Below are 16,292 nucleotides of genomic sequence, written 5' to 3'. Positions count from 1 at the left end.
AGCCAACATCCTGTCGTGGTGGAATTTGCCAATTTTAAGTGCCAGTTCGCGTATTTACCAGTCGTAAATTCTACAAATAACTTATTGATTGCCTAAACTGTGACGGGCATTTGAGGAATTCTTGGATGGAACTTGACCAGGATCCCTCTGATGGAGTGGAGGAAAAGAGTTGTTCCGTCGCTAAGAGAAGGGGCTACCTTCCCGGACCTCATGTCTTAAACCATTCCAACAAACGGAACGGGATAAAAATACATTTCCCATGAGGCTTTGAGGTCAGAACAACTGGGGGTGGTCGGGCAGGGCGCCCCGATGCCTGCCGGGAGTTGTAGTTCTCCCCGGCCTCGGCGCGCCGGCATCGCCCACCCCGCCTGTCCTGGGAAAGGGGGGCCGGGCCTCGCTGACCGCGCTTTCCCTTGTGTACGTGGCGAGGGGCGCCCGCGGGCCCTCCGAGCGCCCATCGGCCCCGCCCCCAGGGCCTTCGTGCGCACTCATTGGTCGGGAGGCGGGGCCTCTGCCCTGCGGGAGGCGGGGCCCGGCTGGAGAGCGGCCAAATTGGGCATCTTCTGCAGCAGCCAGAGCCCCGCGCGCCGAGCCAAGCCAGGTTGGATAAAGGATAACGGGGAGCGGGTGGGGTGCAGCCCCGGGGGATGCGGCTCGGGTGGAGAACTGGGGTCCAGGCCATAAGCGAGTCCCCGGAGCCTGCCTGATCTCTGCCTGGCCGCTACCCCGCACTGCATTGGCGTGGGACGAGCGCCACGTCTCCCCTTGGACCTCCTGGACGTGAGGCTCTGGGCCTTCCCACAGCTGGGCCCCCCTTTGGGGACCCTGTAACCCTTTGTTCCCCAGCCCGGGCCCCAGCTCCAATCTCTGTCCTGCTCCTCCCCCAAGCCCCGCTGCGGCCTGTCCCTACGCTGCCCTCTTCTCTGTGGCCCGTGACGCCTGGCCTCCGCCCTTCCCCAGAAACTATGTGGCGACTCTCGCTTCTGGTGCTGCTGCTGCTGGGGCCGAGGCGGGGGGCCCAGGGGAAGCCGTCCCTGGACGCTGGCCCACACGGCCAGGGCAGGGTGCACCAGCCTGCCCCCCTCAGCGAGGCGCCTCACGACGATGCCCACGGGAACTTCCAGTTTGACCATGAGGCTTTCCTGGGACGTGAGGTGGCCAAGGAATTCGACCAGCTCAGCCCAGAGGAAAGCCAGATCCGACTGGGGTAGGAGAGAAACGGGGGAGGGAGGGGAAGGGGCAGAGGTGGGGTGGGAGGAGAGAGGGGTGGGGGCATTGATGGGGGACTGGGAAGGAAAGACAGAGTAAAATGGACCTCGGCTTTTTGCGAGAATCCAAAAATGAAGTTCTCCCTCCCGTCCTCGGGTCAAAACACAAATCAAGGGAAAATCAAGGCCTTAAGATATGACCTCTGAAGGCAGGGAGATCTGGGTTCAGATTGTGTCCCCCAAGACATTATTTGTTCCTTTGTCCCAGACACCTCCCCTCCCCGAGCTCCAATCCCCTGCTTGGCAAATGGGTCACCAGTTCCCTTTGACAGGGGCTTCGGTGAACAGGGAGATTGGGCATGTAAGGAGCCTAGCCAGGGCAGGGAAAAGCCTGAGCCCCGAGTCCCAGGGTGAGCTCGTGTCACCCCAAACCTCAGGGGGCCGGTGCACCTCTGTGTGGGAGAGACAGGGCCAGGGTGCGCCTGGGGGCAGGTAGGAGATGGAACCACTGCATACATAAACCCCACCCCCATCTGTACTTCTGGGCACCTGCTGGGTACCAGGAACCTTCACTCGAGGTGCTAAAAGGCACAGCAGCAAACAGAACAAATCAGACCGACGTCCCTGCCCTATGCCCTAAAGGGCATCCGATGGAGAGACGCCTATTAGAAAATGAAAAAGCAAGCAAGACCTGGAGGAAGTGAAGTGTGGAGGGAAGAGGTGGGGAGGGGAGATCAGTGAGGAGAGGAGGTGGGTGAAAACCTCAATGAGAAGTTTGTTTGAGCCATGTGGTGCAGCATTCCAGGCAGAGAGTAGTGAGTGCAAAGGCCCTGAGGCAGGAGCGGGCCGGTGTGTTTAAGGGACAGCGAGGAGGCCAGTGTGGCTGGGACCCAGTGAGTGAAGCAGGAGAGCCGGAGGTGAGGTTAGAGGGTTCTAGAGACAGTCTGGCCTGGGAGGAGGGCGGCGCCCTGGGAGGGCTTGGCCGTCTCGGACTTGGCCCTGGGGTCTGGGGACCGTGGGCCTGAGGAACGGTGACCGGGAGGAGGGCCCACGTGGGCTCACAGAGACTGGGCGAGCGCCGGGGTCTTGGCAGGGCGTAGCCGGCGGGGAGGGCGGGGGCCCCGAGCCTGTGGCGGCCCGGAGCTGACAGAAGAAAGGGGGCGGGGCGGGGTCGGTGGAGCAGGGGCGGGGCGTAAGCGCGCGCAGCCCTGATGGGCGGGGATTAAGGGGAGGAGCCTGCGGCGCACGCGTCTGTCCGGGGAGGGGGCGGAGCGGGGGGCGGGGTTAGAGAGAAGTCCGAGCCAGCGGAGGGGGCGGGGCCTGAGGCCGGGAGAAACAGGTGTGTGTGACTGTGGTAATCGGGGTTCAGAACGAATCCTGGGTCGGGGGCCCCAGCTCAGCCTGGCGCGCCCTGGAGCACGTGCAGCGTCGAAGGGCGAGGCCGGCGTGGGGGATGCGGTCCTGGATTGTGCGGATCGAGTTTTCTGCCCCGAATGGGGGCGTGTCTGGGGCGGAGCCTGGGCGAGGGGCGGGGCCCCGAGGTGGGCGGGGTCCGGAGACTGACCCGGGTCCCGCCCCGGCTGGCAGGAGGATCGTGGACCGCATGGACAGTGCTGGGGACGGGGACGGCTGGGTGTCTCTGGCCGAGCTCCGCTCGTGGATCGCGCACACGCAGCAGCGGCACATACGGGACTCGGTGAGCGCGGCCTGGAACACGTACGACACGGACCGCGACGGGCTCGTGGGCTGGGAGGAGCTACGTAACGCCACCTACGGCCACTACGCGCCCGGTACGCGGCGGAAGCTGCAGCCCTGCGCCCCTCACGCCACGGCCCTGACCTTGTGGGCCCCTCATCCTGAGAAGCCCCAAGCCATTTATCTAGAAGCCAGACATTTGACCTCTGACCCTTGACCAGGAGTCACTTTTAGGACCCTGTCATCCTGAAACCCCCAATCTCTGCCCTCTGGCCTCTCATTCTGGGACCCACGACCTCTATGGCCCGGTGATTGGAGGACTTCTGACCCCTGGCCAGGGTTGCCTAATGTCCTGTCATCCTGACCCCTGTGACCCGTCATGCTAAGAACCCCCAAAGCCATTTACCTGCCCCCCGACTCTCGGTTCCCTCCTCTCTGTCCCCACAGACTCCTCCTCCCCCACACCCCCGCCTGGGCCCCTCACCCCTGCCTCCTCCCCGGCCTCCCTGCCTCAGATCCCCACCTCCAGCCCGACCCTCAACCCCCGAGGGCCTTTTTGAACCCACCCAGAGCTGACCCTGCCCTTGCCCTGTCCACAGCCCCCCCAGGGCTCCCCAGAGTCCCCAGGAGAGACCCCCCCAGCCCCTCGGCCTGGCCACGCCCACCCGTCCTGCTTCCTTTCCCCCGAACCCGCCCAGCTCCTCCAAGCTGCACGTGTGTCAGACTCTGCACAGGCTGGGCTCTCTGTTGAACATGCCCGAACCCTCCTCTCGTCGGGCGACCCCCGTCTGTATAAAGTCACTGCCTTCGGGCGTGGCTTTGGGATCAAACCCGCCAGTTTCCCCCAAAGTCACCCGTGGGAGACACTTTTCCCTTCATTGAGCGCCAAGAAATGCAAGAGCCCGTTTCACTTGCCCGTGGTGAGACTTAGACGCAGTGCTGCTGGTAAAGAGGTCAGCACCTAATAAGCTCTCAACACAGGGGAGCGAATACATATATGCTATTATTATTATTATTATTTTCCTTTTTGGCATTTTATTTATTCTCTCAACAAAATTGCCATGGTACATAAGATTAATCAATAACCCCATCAGATGGATTAGGTGTTAAATGAGTACAACAAGTAAATGAACCTCACAGAGATTATTTTACTCACCTCACTTCATGAAACAAATAAATATATAGGAAAGTCAAACCCAGGCTTTTTGATTCCAGGATTTTCTGGACTAAAATCGATGCTCTGTGCATAAACCAAGTAGTAGAAGTATTTTTAAATCGCATATGCATCGTGACTAATTCTGAGGAAGCCTCCCCGCCCTGCCCGCTGAGTTACGGGGCCGGGTCCTTTTGCTCAGCCCAACCCCCTCCCCCGCGCCCCCCTCCCCAGGGGAAGAATTCCACGATGTGGAGGACGCTGACACCTACAAGAAGATGCTGGCTCGCGATGAGCGGCGCTTCCGGGTGGCCGACCAGGACGGGGACTCGAGGGCCACGCGGGAGGAGCTGACGGCCTTCCTGCACCCCGAGGAGTTCCCCCACATGCGGGACATAGTGATTGCTGTGAGTGAGGGTCTGAGGACGTGGCTGGCTCCCCCATCCCACCCCCAGCTCCCATCACCTTCTCTGGGGCACTCAGGCCTCAGACGCCAATCAAATCGGGGGTGGGGGTGGGGCTCTCCCACCTCCACTCTCCGGCCCCCCCCTCCCGTGTCTAATCTCTCCCTACCCTGCTTTCCCCCCCACACACATCTGGGACCCAGGCCCCCAGCCTGCTCTCAGAAGATTTTCCCCCAAGCCTGAGTGAGCCTCAGGCAAACTCAACCCCAGACATGGAAACATCTGAGACCACTCCTGTCAGCCCCCCCATTTTATTTTTGTTCCTTTGTAGTTTTCGGGAAACATCTGCTCTATTCTAGGTGTGGAAGGATCTGTACCCACTTCCGCCATACTTAGCTTTTCACAAATTATATTTGTGTGTATTTCTTGGGTAGGGAATATACTGATGTGATTGGACACGCAAAAGATACAAAAAGGTGAAAGGGCTGCTGACCTCCTCTGTCGCCCCAACCTTGCCTGCAGTCCTGTCCCACAGGCTGTCCCCTTCCGGGGTCTCCATTTCCAGAGATGTTCTGGGGCTCTGTGACAAGGCCCTGCATTTTCACTTGATAATCCATTTTTGAGATCATTCCATAAAAGCCTCGAGGACTTCCCCATTCTTTTTCACAGCTGCGCAGTAATCCACTGCTGACTGGGCTGTGATTTATTTAACCAGTTCTGTTGCCAGATATGTGGGCTGGTTCCTTCTGCTTTTGTAAACAAACAAACAAACACAGAATAATCTTGAACACACATAATGTCGTTTTACACTCATCTGTCCGTACAACTATAGGATTAAACTCCTAGGAGTTAAACTTATATTAAAATAATTTTTCATCGTTTCTCTGGGCATCCTCTATTTTATCTGTAAACTCTAAAATGATAGGGCTGGACTTTGCTAGAAGATGGTGGAATGTCAGATGCTTGATTGGAAAAATAGGGAGACAGCCAAACCATGTTACTCAATAAATACAGAAAAAACAAACAAACAAACAAGGAGCAGAGATGTTGAGTGTCTTTCAAAATGGTCCAGGAGTGCGACGTGTTTAAATATAAAATGGAGTGAGGGTCTTGGCCTACTATAAGTGGGGCGGTCCCTCCCATTCGAGAGTGTTTGCTGGGGCATGCAGAAATTGTTAGGGACTCTTTATTGAGCACCTACAATGTGCGGTCCCCTAAAACATGTAGTGAGCACCTACTGTGTGCAGGCTCAGAAACACTTATTAAGCACTCCTGCATATTAAGGGATGAGAGTAACAGACGGGTGGGGCCAGCCTGTGCATCACGGGACTTCAGGCTTGCCCATTCACCTATCGAATACAGGTAGTGCCTGCATCATTGCAACACCCCAGAAAGCACTGAAATTTCCCAGATGCCCCTTGGGGGCAGTTCTGCCCTGTTGAGACCCGCTGCTTGAATGCCTGGTCCCCACGGCTGCCCCAGAACCAGATTCCCCAAAAGGACCTCACAGAGCCTGACCCGCCCCACCCCCAAGCCAGGAGCCCGATCCCAGCCCCAGTGCCTCTTTCTCCCCAGGAAACCCTGGAGGACCTGGACAAGAACAAGGATGGCTATGTACAAGTGGATGAGTATATTGGTGAGTGGGACCTGATTCCAACCCCCCCCAGGGCATCTGTCCTTTCCAGAGCATGGGTGGCAGCCCAGGTAGGGCACCCATAGAAGTGCACTGGCCCTCTGAAGTGGGCAAAGGGCACTACATGAGACCGTGAATCCGTCAGATATTTACTAAGCACCTGATGTATACAGTGAAAAACCCCCAAAACATTTATCAATCACCTACTGCATGCAGGCCCAGAGAACATTTATTGAGCTCCTACTGTGTGCAGGCCCCGGAAACATTTGGTTTTTCAATTGTATTCTAGTAATATATATGCAACCTAAAATTTCCTCCTTTACCACATTCAAATATATAATCCAGTGCTGTTAATTATGATTATAATGTTGTGCTGCCATCACCACCATCCATTACCAAAACTCTTCCATAATCCCAGACAGAAACTCTGTACCAATTAAACATTAACTAATTCCTTACCCCCTCCCCAGCCCCCAGTAACCTGTATTCTAATATCTGACTCTATGAGTTTGCTAATTTTAATTATTTAGTATCAGTGAGATCCTCCAATATTTGTCCTTTTGAGTCTGGCTTATTTCATTCAACATAATCTCTGTGAGGTTCAGCTCTGTTGTCACAGATATCAGAACTTCATTCCTTTTTATGGCTGTATAATATTCCATCGTATGGTAGACTGCATTTGGTTTATCCATTCATCTATTTGTGGGCATTTGAGTTGCTTCCGTCTTTTGGCAATTGGGAATAATGCCTCTTTGAACATCAGGGTGCAAATATCTGTTCGAGTCCCTGCTTTTTGCTTTTTTTGCTTTTCTAAATTCTCTTTCCTTTTTTTTCTTTCTGCTCCTCAGCCTAAATCATTTCCGTTGTCTTCTCTTCACGATCACTGATTCTTTCTTCTACCAGCTCTATTCCGTTGTTGAAGCCCTCTAGGCAATTTTTCATTTCAATTATAATGGTCTTCAACTCCAGTATTTGTTTGGTTCCTTTTTACGATTTCTACTGTTACATATGAATAAGAATTTCTTATTGTTCATTCCTTGTTTTCCTGAAATCCTTTTAATTCTTTCTCCATGTTTTTCTTTATCTCTTTGAGCATATGAAGAGTCATTTTTGTAAAGCCTGATTTGCTAAGTCCAAAGTCTGATCCTCTTCTTTGGTTTCTTGCTTTTTGGTTCCTTTGGCTGGGCTATCATTTCCTGTTTCTTTGTTTGTCTTGTTACAGTCTTTTGTTGTGCACTGTATATTTTGTGTTGGTTTTGGAATTCAGCCCCTGAGCTGTCTCTTCCTGGTGAGATGACAGAGAGTGCCTTAAGTGCCTGGAGCTAACAAAATCAAACCACCCCATGCAAAAAGCTCAGTTCACGGTCTTTGCGAGCTGGCTCCATCTTGCCTGCTGCCCTTACAGTCTCCTGCGGCTGTGCTGTGCAGGATCCTCTCCCTCCAATCTGAGCCTGCCTCGAGCCTGCTTCTTGTCCTGGCCTGGTGCTTGCAGAATTCAAATGTCCCCTGTTAGGAAATAGCCTTTCTGCCCTTCCTGAGTGCTCTCCTTTATGACAGTGCAGATAAGCTTTGCCCCAGACCACCTTGAGTTCCTCGTTTCTCACAGGGCTTCAGCTCTGCAGGCTGCTTTTTCCTGCCTGGCAAGTTCTGGAAGGGTGAATCCGGGACAAGTTTATTGGTTTAGTATCTAGGCTTCCCCAGGGAGTCTGGCATTGACTTACAGCACCCCAAAATGTGCTTGGGGTTTACTGTGCTCCCTCCAGGGCATGGCCAGGAACCCTCAATGGGGGACCCACAAGAAGACAGCAGACTGGCTCCGAAGTTTTGCCTATCGTTTTTTTGTTTTTGTTCTTCCCTGAAAACAAGTTTTATTTAAATAAGTGTTTAAATACATTGCAAACCTTAAAACCTAAGAAGACAAGAACAGCAACAAAAAAGCCCCAACAACCAGTTTTCGTTGCTTTCTGTGGAGTTGGGCAGCTACTGCTGGTAAAATGTCACCTCTCCAGCCAGCTGCACGGCGGCCACCTCAGATTGAAAATGTATTCCCGATCGCTGAGCTGCACGAGCAAGGGGGCCTCCCATCCCGTGGGTGGCGGCGGGTGTGGACACCCCTTGGCTAGGATATTATGTCTGGTCAAAAAGAACGAGGGCCCTGGTGACAAGCCAACGTCCCACCTCCTCCCTAGAGGGAAGGGACCTCCCTGAACTCTTCCCACCTGGTCAAGTTGGAGACACCGAGGGATTTTCTTTTGTCACCCAAAGCTCCTCCTATGGTCCAGTCGCCGTGGCTGCCTTCCTTCTCCTTCTCTCAGGCCCACCGAGGGCTGGTCGCATGGTGATGTTCTCTTAGGGCCAGGGACAGTGGCAGAGGGAGAGCCCTGGGAGTTCGGGGGGGACCCAGCCCGGCGTGACCTTGGGGTTCTGGGGATGGCTGAAGTGTCGTGATCTCGCCTTGTTTCGGGCTGGCCCCCTGCAGGCACCCATGGCCTGACTTCTATGAACAGCGGGACTTCCAGACCAGCCAGCACGGCTCTTGTCAGCTTATAGCGTGAAGGACTCACACTGGTGGCATACTCGGGGGCTGCTCAGTGCCTGGGGTCGCCTACCCCTTTTTGGTTTTTTTGGCTTTTAGAAAGGGAATTTAATAAATTACAGGTTAACAGTTCTAAGCCTATAAAAATGTCCAAACTAAGGCAGCCAGGGAAAAAAAACATAATTCAAGAAAGGCTGATGAGTCAGGAACACCTCTGTCAGTTGGGAGGTCACGTGGCTGGCATCTGCTGGTCCCTTGCTCCTGGGCTCCGTGGCCTTCAGCCTGTCCCTGTGGGGGTTCCTCACTTTGCTTCTCCAGGGCTGGCTTTCATCCCTTGGCTTCCCTGGGCTCTCTCCAGGCTCTGGCTTGCTGAACTTCTCATGGCAATGTCTGCTGGGCTTCAAGCATCTCCAAACAACTGTGTCTCCGTTCTCCAAGTATCGGCATCTGTGTCAGCTCTGGGCTCTGAAGTTTTGGTCAGCTCTGCTCTCTGTTGGCTCTCTCCAAAATGTTTTTTCTTTTCTTTTAAAGGATTTTAAAGGATTCTGGTAAACTAATCAGGACCCACCTTGAATGGGTGGAGTCATATCTCCATCTAATCAAAAGGCCACACCCACAACTGGGCCCACCACATTGCCTTGGAGACAATCTAATCAAAGTTTCCACCTATGATAGTCAATCAGGATTAAAAGAAACAGCTGTTCCCACAAGATAGGCTCAGGATTAAAACATGGCTTTTCTGGGGTACATAATGCTTTCAAACCAACACAACAGGTTATTCTGGAAGCTTTATTTTTCTGGTAGTACACTTCATGTGAACAGCAACGAAATTGCATTAGGATGAAGAAAATTATAATAATCTCATCTCAGTAGGTGCTGGCAAATATTAACATTTCTTCCAAGTGGTGGGAATCAATGTCTTTAGTTTCCTTTGTTAAGTTATTTAGGAAGATCCCATTTAAAGACATGGGAATGGACTAAATTTCCACTGTTGGCATCCAGGATGAAAAAGAAATGCATACCCTAACTTTAAAAATTTAAGTCTTCAAAAAGTGACCTGTAACTTCATAATGTAATGCACAGCATTTCTGTCATCTCTGTGACTTCTCATTCGGGGGAGACCCTTTGCTTTATGTGTACCACGTGACTTTCTCCCAGCCATCCAAGAGTGGAGGTGGTTCGCCTACCATTTTTAAAGCTGCGTTTTCTTGGTTTGGCCCTCGCCCAGTGGCTGCAACCCTTTCACTGGTTTCTGGGGTTTTGAGGACTGTGTCTCACCCAATTTTTGCTTGTTGCTCAGAGATTCTGTGGGCGCAGCAATACGGAGAATCTTAAATGCCACCATCTTGGTGGATCAGTAAATCCCAGGAAAGATTTTTTCACACACATACTGTGTGCAGGCCCAAAAAACATTTATAGAGAACCTACTGTGTGCCAGCCCCTGAAAACATTTTTGAGTACCTACTATGTGCCAGCCCCCCCCAAGAAACATATTTATTGAGCACCTACTGTGCCCCAACCCCCCCAATTTATTGAGCACCTACTCTGTATGAGGAAAAGCTATTTATTGAGCACCTACTGTGTGCCACACACCCCCAAACATTTATTAAGCACCTGCTGTGTGACACACCCAGGAAACATTTGTTGAGCCCTTATTGTGTACCAGTCCCCCAAAGCATTTATTGAGCACCTACTGTGTGCTAGGTCCAGGAAATATTTACTGAGCACCTACTGCATATTAGAGGCTGAGGATACAGCAAGATAATAGCACAGACAAGGTCCCTTACCAAGAGGGTCAGGGTTTTCTACAAAATTGGTACTGTGGGCTGCATTTGGTTGGGGCAGGAGGTCAGGGACTTGTGCTGAAGCTGCATTTACACAGCTTTGTCTCCCATTACTTGGAATGTTGGGGAAATTCTCAAGACACCTCCACATTTCCCCTTGGTCCTCCCACTGCCTCTGCTCTCAGGGGCAAACAATTTAGTGGAATCCCAACAGCATTTTTGAAGTTTGAGGACACTTTTCTCTAGAATGCTTTTATGGAACAAACCTGCAGGCAGGAGATTTTTGTTTAAACATATATATATATATATATATATATATATATATATTATATTTTATCTATGAGGGAGATAGAAGCCTTTAGATTTTTTGGTTTGAAGGAGTTGCCAGGAAAGACAGGGGTGGGGCCAGCCTGCCAGGTCCCCAGCCATGTGACTATAAATGGGCCCCTTGCTGTCTCCCAGGCTCGATGTCCCCCTCTGTAGATGGGGTTAACAGAGGCGCCCAGGGTCCTGGCTTGGATGTAGCGAGTGAGCGTGCTCCCAGAGCTGGGTACCGGGATAGGCCTGTGGGCCCAGGGAATGTTAGTTCCCAACAACAGGGGCGTCCGAGCATCCCTGTCTCCTCATGGTCCTGGCACCCAGGCTGAGCTGAGACAGGGGAGTGACAGCCTGAGGAGGAGCTGGGGAAGGGCGTCTCCGGGGAGGGAACAGCATGGTCAAGGACCCTGAGGCAGGAGAGTGGACAGTGCATTTGAGATAGGCCCAGGCGGTGGGGGCAGGCAGAGCCAAAGCAACAAAACATTAGCAGTAATATAAGCCGCCGTCATTTGTCAGTATACCTGACTTCTATATTCCATAAGAGAGAAATAAAATCTGCCAGTCCAACTGGCCATGGCTTGATGGAGGCTGTGCTGGTTTGAAAGGAAGTATGCCCCCTAAGAAAAGCCATGTTTTGATATAAATCCCATTTCATAAAGGTAGAATAATCCCTATTCAATACTGTATGTTTGAAACTGTAATGAGATCATTTCCCTGGTTGATGTGATTTAGTCAAGAATGGTTGTTAAACTGGATTAGGGGATGACATGCCTCCACCCATTTGGGTGGGTCTTGATTGGTTTATTGGAGTCCTATAAAAGAGGAAACATTTTGGAGAATGAGAGATTCAGAAAGAGCAACACTACAAAGCAGAGAGTCCACCAGTCAGCGACCTTTGGAGATGAGGAAGGAAGATGCCTCCTGGGGAGCTTCATGAAACCGGAAGCCAGGAGAGAAAGCTAACAGATGACGCTGTGTTCGCCATGTGCCCTTCCAGCCGAGAGAGAAGCCCTGACTGTTCGCCATGTGCCTTCTTACTTGAGAGAGAAATCCTGAACTTCATTGGCCTTCTTGAACCAAGGTATCTTTCCCTGGATGCCTTTAATTGGTCATTTCTATAGACTTGTTTTAATTGGACATTTTCTTGGCCTTAGAACTGTAAGCTAGTGACTCATTAAATTCCCCTTGTTAAAAGCCATTCCATTTCTGGTATATTGCATTCCAGCAGCTAGCAAACTAGAACAGAGGCCCAGCACAAATCAGAAAATGCTAAAATGCAAAATCAGCGTGCCTCCTGGAATCAGTGAAATAGGGTCATGGTTTAGGGATTCGAGAGTTACAGCGGCTGTCACTTATCCATTCTGCAAGTGTTTACGGAGCACCTACTGCATGCCAGGCATCGTCCTGGGCCCTGGAGAGACAACCGGGCACCAGACAAAGGGTCCTACCCTTCTGGGGTGACAGACCACAGACAAGGTCCATCAGCATCAGAAGGGCAGTGTGGGGACCCTAGGACCAGAGCCCCAGGTGAAGTGAGGGAGCTGCAAGCCCTGGGGGTCTCTGGGGAAGAGCCTTCTAGGCAGAGGGAACAGCCAGTGCAAAGGCTCAGAGGTGGAGAATCTTATGCCACCATCTTGGTGGATCAGTAAATCCAGGACAAGCAGGGCAAGCTCTTCCAAGGTCTTTAACGTTTCCAGTAACTCCATCCCATCCAGCCTTATCCCAACCCTATAAGGCAGATGCTCTCCAGATCCCCCATTTTATAGGCAACAACTAAGGCACATGGAGCTGGGAGGGTGTTGGCCAAAGACAGCACAGTGAGGAAGAGGTGAGGTTGGGGGCTGACCCCCAGCAGTCAAAGCACCGTGAAGCTCCCATGCATGGAGAACCGCCTGGCAGTTCTTCAATAGGTTAAGCGTGGAGTTATCTCTGTTCTAGTTTGCGAGCTTCAGGAATGTGATATATCAGAAACGGAATGGCTTTTAAAAGGGGGAAATTCTTAAATTGCTAGTTTACAATTTGAAGACGTGAAAATGTCCAAATTAAAGCAAGGCTATAAAAATGTCCAGTCTAAGGCACCCAGGAACAGATACCTCGGTTCGAGAAGGTCGAGGATGTTCAGGGTTTCTCTCTCAAGTGGAAAGGCACATGGCGAACATGGTCTGCTGGCTTTCTCTCCAGGCCTCTTGCTTCATGAAGCCCCCCCAGGGGCTTTTTCCTTCTTCATTTCCAAAGGTCTCTGGCTGTGTAGGCTCTCGTGGTTCTCCTGGCTCTCTTGAAACTGAAGCTCTCTCCAAAATGTCTCCTCTTTTAAAGGATTCCAGTAAACTAATCAAGACCCATCTGGAATGGGTGGAGTCACATCTCCCTTTAATCTAAGGTTAATACCCACAACTGGCCGCTTCACATCTCTGTGCAGATAATCTAATCGAGTTTCCAACCTACAGTGCTGAATAGGGATTAATAGAAACAGCTGCCTCCACAAGACGGATCAGGATTAAAACATGGCTTTTCTAGGGTGCATAATCCTTTTAAACCGGCACACCCTATGACCCCGCAATCCCGCTCATGGGCATATACCCCAGGGAACTGAGAGTGCATCCTCCAAACAAAAGGGGTCCATGCTTGCTCTTAGCAGCATGATTCACAGGTGTCAGAAGGTAGGAGCAGCCCACATGTCCAGGGGCAGGTGATGGAGCAGCACTAATGGCCTGTCCCTGCAGTGAACCACCACGCGGCCCTAAAAAGAACGGTGATCTGACCCCTGCTGCGGCGGGTGGACCTTCCAAACATGATGCCGGGGGAAGGGAAGCTGCCAGACCCCAGAGGGCTGCGGGGCGTGCGGTTCGGTTTATATGAAATGCCCGGAGCAGGCAGATGCATGGATGGACCGGTGGTTGCCAGGGGCTAGGGGGAGCGGGGTGGAGGGGCCTGCCAGCGGGCCCTGGTGTTTCCTTTTGGCGTGATGAGAAGGTTCTGGAACTAGAGAGGGGTGATGGTGGCACCATATTGGGAAAGTACTTAATGCCACTGAGTTGTGCACTTTAAAATGGCCAAAATGGTGAACGTTATATGTTTTTTACCACAGTTAAAAAAAAAAATAGGGGTGCATGGGTGGCTCAGTGGTAGAATTCTCACCTGCCATGTGGGAGACCTAGGTTCAGTTCCCAGCCCATGCATTCCCCCCCACCCCACCAAAAACATTTTTTTTCAACAAGTGGTGCTGCAATAACAGGATAGTCGCATGGGAAAAGAATGAAATGTGACCCCCACCATACAGCATACAAAAAAAAACCCAACCCAGCAACTGCCATGTTCTGTTGTCACATTTCCTATAAGAAATGATGACCCAGGACCATTTGAAAAATAATAATAACTACGGGGCAGCTCGTGGCTGGTCATTGGCTAGCTCTTGCTCAGCACTGACCCGCTCGGCTCCGAGTCTGGTTGGAAGCACTGGTTGCCTTGTAGCACCCATGGGTGCCCTCTCTGTGCCAGCCCCTGGGGCGAGGAGCTCGGCAAACACTTAAAAATAATTGGAAACAAGTGCCAAGCTCCAGCAGCCTTGAGAGGTTCTTGGGGCGAGCTGTGGCCTCCCCTGTGACCTGCCAGAAAAGTCTCCGCCGCCCGCCATCAGGCGCCTCTTCCTCCAGGGGCACCCAGTGGGCTCGCGGTTTCTCAGCTCGGAAAGCACAGCCTGCGGGTTGGGTTCTGGTGTTAATCCCATTGAATGGAGGGGGAAACTGAGGCAGAGGGAGGAGGAGCGAGACCCCGCCCCCCCCGGCGGGCGGCCCTGACCCGGCCCCTCTCGCCCGGGCCCAGCGGACCTGTTCTCGGCCGAGCCGGGCCAGCAGGAGCCGGCCTGGGTGCAGACCGAGCGCGAGCAGTTCCGCGACTTCCGGGACCTCAACAAGGACGGGCGGCTGGACGGCAGCGAGGTGGGCTACTGGGTGCTGCCCCCCGCCCAGGACCAGCCCCTGGTGGAGGCCAATCACCTGCTGCACGAGAGCGACCTGGACAAGGTGCGCCGGGGCCTGGGGGTGGGCGGGGGTCCTGGGTGCGGGACGGGAGGGGACAGAGGTCCAGAGAGGGGACAGAGGCCCGGGGAGAGGGGGGATGGATGGAGACCCAAAAGGAGGGTCTGGAGACCTGGGGGTGGGGATTTACTTAGATTTGGGGAGCTTCTCACCAGCAGGGCCTGGTGCCCCCCGATGACCTTTGACCCGCCCCCCAGGATGGGCGCCTGAGCAAGGCCGAGATCCTGAGCAACTGGAACATGTTTGTGGGCAGCCAGGCCACCAACTACGGCGAGGACCTCACGCGCCACCACGACGAGCTCTGAGCCCTGCGCCCCCACCGCCCGGGGCCCCCCGGGGGATTGGCCGAGGAGCAGCCCCGGCGGCCAGGCGCCCCCCCTGCGGGCCCTGCCTCTGCGGACACCGTCCCTGGGCCCGGGCCCGCCCCTCCCCGAGACCCCCCAAGCCCCTTCCAGCCCCCCGCCCGGGGCGGAGGGGGCGTCTCACGGACCTGAAGGGTCCCCACCATTTCTCACTGGCAGACTCTCCGGGCACGGACCCCTCGTCCCCACCCTAAGCTCAGCTCCAAGAGCCTCCAGCCCCCCCAACCCCCAACCTGAGCCCAAGCCACACGGACAGACAGACAGAGACACACTCACCAGGCCCGGCACCGCCCCAGGGCCCGGCCCCCGCCAGGGAAGCAATAAAATCCGGTGCTGGGGCCTTGTCTGTGCGTCTGTCTCTCTGAGGGGGACCTGGGGGGCCTCGGGGAGGAATTGGGGGCGTGGCCGGCAGAGGAGGAGGCTGGGAGTAGGGGGGCTCGGTGGGCCGAGGGAGGGGCCAAGGCCCTGGGGGCGGGGCCTGGGGGTGGCAGCGTTGCAGGGTGCTTCCGGGGAAGGGGCCTGAGACCCGCAGCCGGGACCCTGTGTTCTCGCCCACCCCGGCCAGGGCGCCCTAGGGTGGCCGGGGTGGGGCAGCTGGACCAGGGCTGCCCACAGTGGCACGGCACTCCGGCCCCTGTCCATGCTGTTCTCTCTGGAAGGGAGTCCCTCTCTCTGCACAGCCCACGGCGAGCAAGTGCGGACTTAGGCGCCCTGGGTCTGCAGGCAGAGAATCTACATAAATTACTTGGATGTCTTCCACATGTCTATTCTCTGCCATGTATTTATTTATTTAATGATTTCTTTATGTAAGTATGGGTATTTATTTGAATTCGAATCCACTCCTACTCCCTTTGTTTTGTGCTCAAACTGTTCCAGCTTTGGTCACCTGGAGCTCCTTTAGTTGCTTCCTGGGTCCCTTTGACATATCCCCATCATTGTGTGCATTTTTTTTAAAGCACTTCCGTACTTCCCAGCACTGCAAGATGCTCCAAGCTCACCTTATCTATTTTCTGCCCCAGCCCGAGCATCAGACCTCTCTCAAGACCTGGGCTTTGTCCCTAGATGTTGGGGCTTGCTCTTATGAAAGGTTTTCCTGCAAAGGAGAAGCTAAGCCTACTTACAATTATGCCTGAGTCACTTTCAGAGAGCCTCTTTTGTTGCT

At 53.7% G+C, this 16,292-nt stretch overlaps 1 protein-coding gene across 1 annotated transcript; it reads left to right on the top strand.

Annotated features, from left to right (window-relative positions):
* Positions 1–509: 509 nt before the first annotated feature.
* Positions 510–15,487, top strand: RCN3 (reticulocalbin 3). The gene is made up of 7 exons (XM_077131138.1): positions 510–601; positions 961–1,207; positions 2,796–2,998; positions 4,291–4,463; positions 6,036–6,096; positions 14,554–14,753; positions 14,966–15,487. Exons 2-7 carry the CDS (start codon positions 966–968, stop codon positions 15,071–15,073), a joined length of 987 nt encoding a protein of 328 aa, XP_076987253.1. The 5' UTR covers positions 510–601; positions 961–965; the 3' UTR covers positions 15,074–15,487.
* The last annotated feature ends 805 nt before the right edge of the window (positions 15,488–16,292 follow it).

This window comes from Tamandua tetradactyla, chromosome 16, assembly GCF_023851605.1.
Source record: "Tamandua tetradactyla isolate mTamTet1 chromosome 16, mTamTet1.pri, whole genome shotgun sequence".
NCBI lineage: Eukaryota > Metazoa > Chordata > Mammalia > Pilosa > Myrmecophagidae > Tamandua > Tamandua tetradactyla.
Note: the sequence above shows the minus strand (reverse complement) of the source record. Positions and strands in the feature narration are given on the sequence as shown.

Coding starts and splice junctions, on each gene's coding strand:
- RCN3 (XM_077131138.1), top strand. CDS start 966: ATGTGGCGACTCTCGCTTCTGGTGCTGCTGCTGCTGGGGCCGAGGCGG. Junction 2,999..4,290: donor CTACGGCCACTACGCGCCCG/GTACGCGGCGGA, acceptor CCCCCTCCCCAG/GGGAAGAATTCCACGATGTG. Junction 6,097..14,553: donor ACAAGTGGATGAGTATATTG/GTGAGTGGGACC, acceptor GCCCGGGCCCAG/CGGACCTGTTCTCGGCCGAG.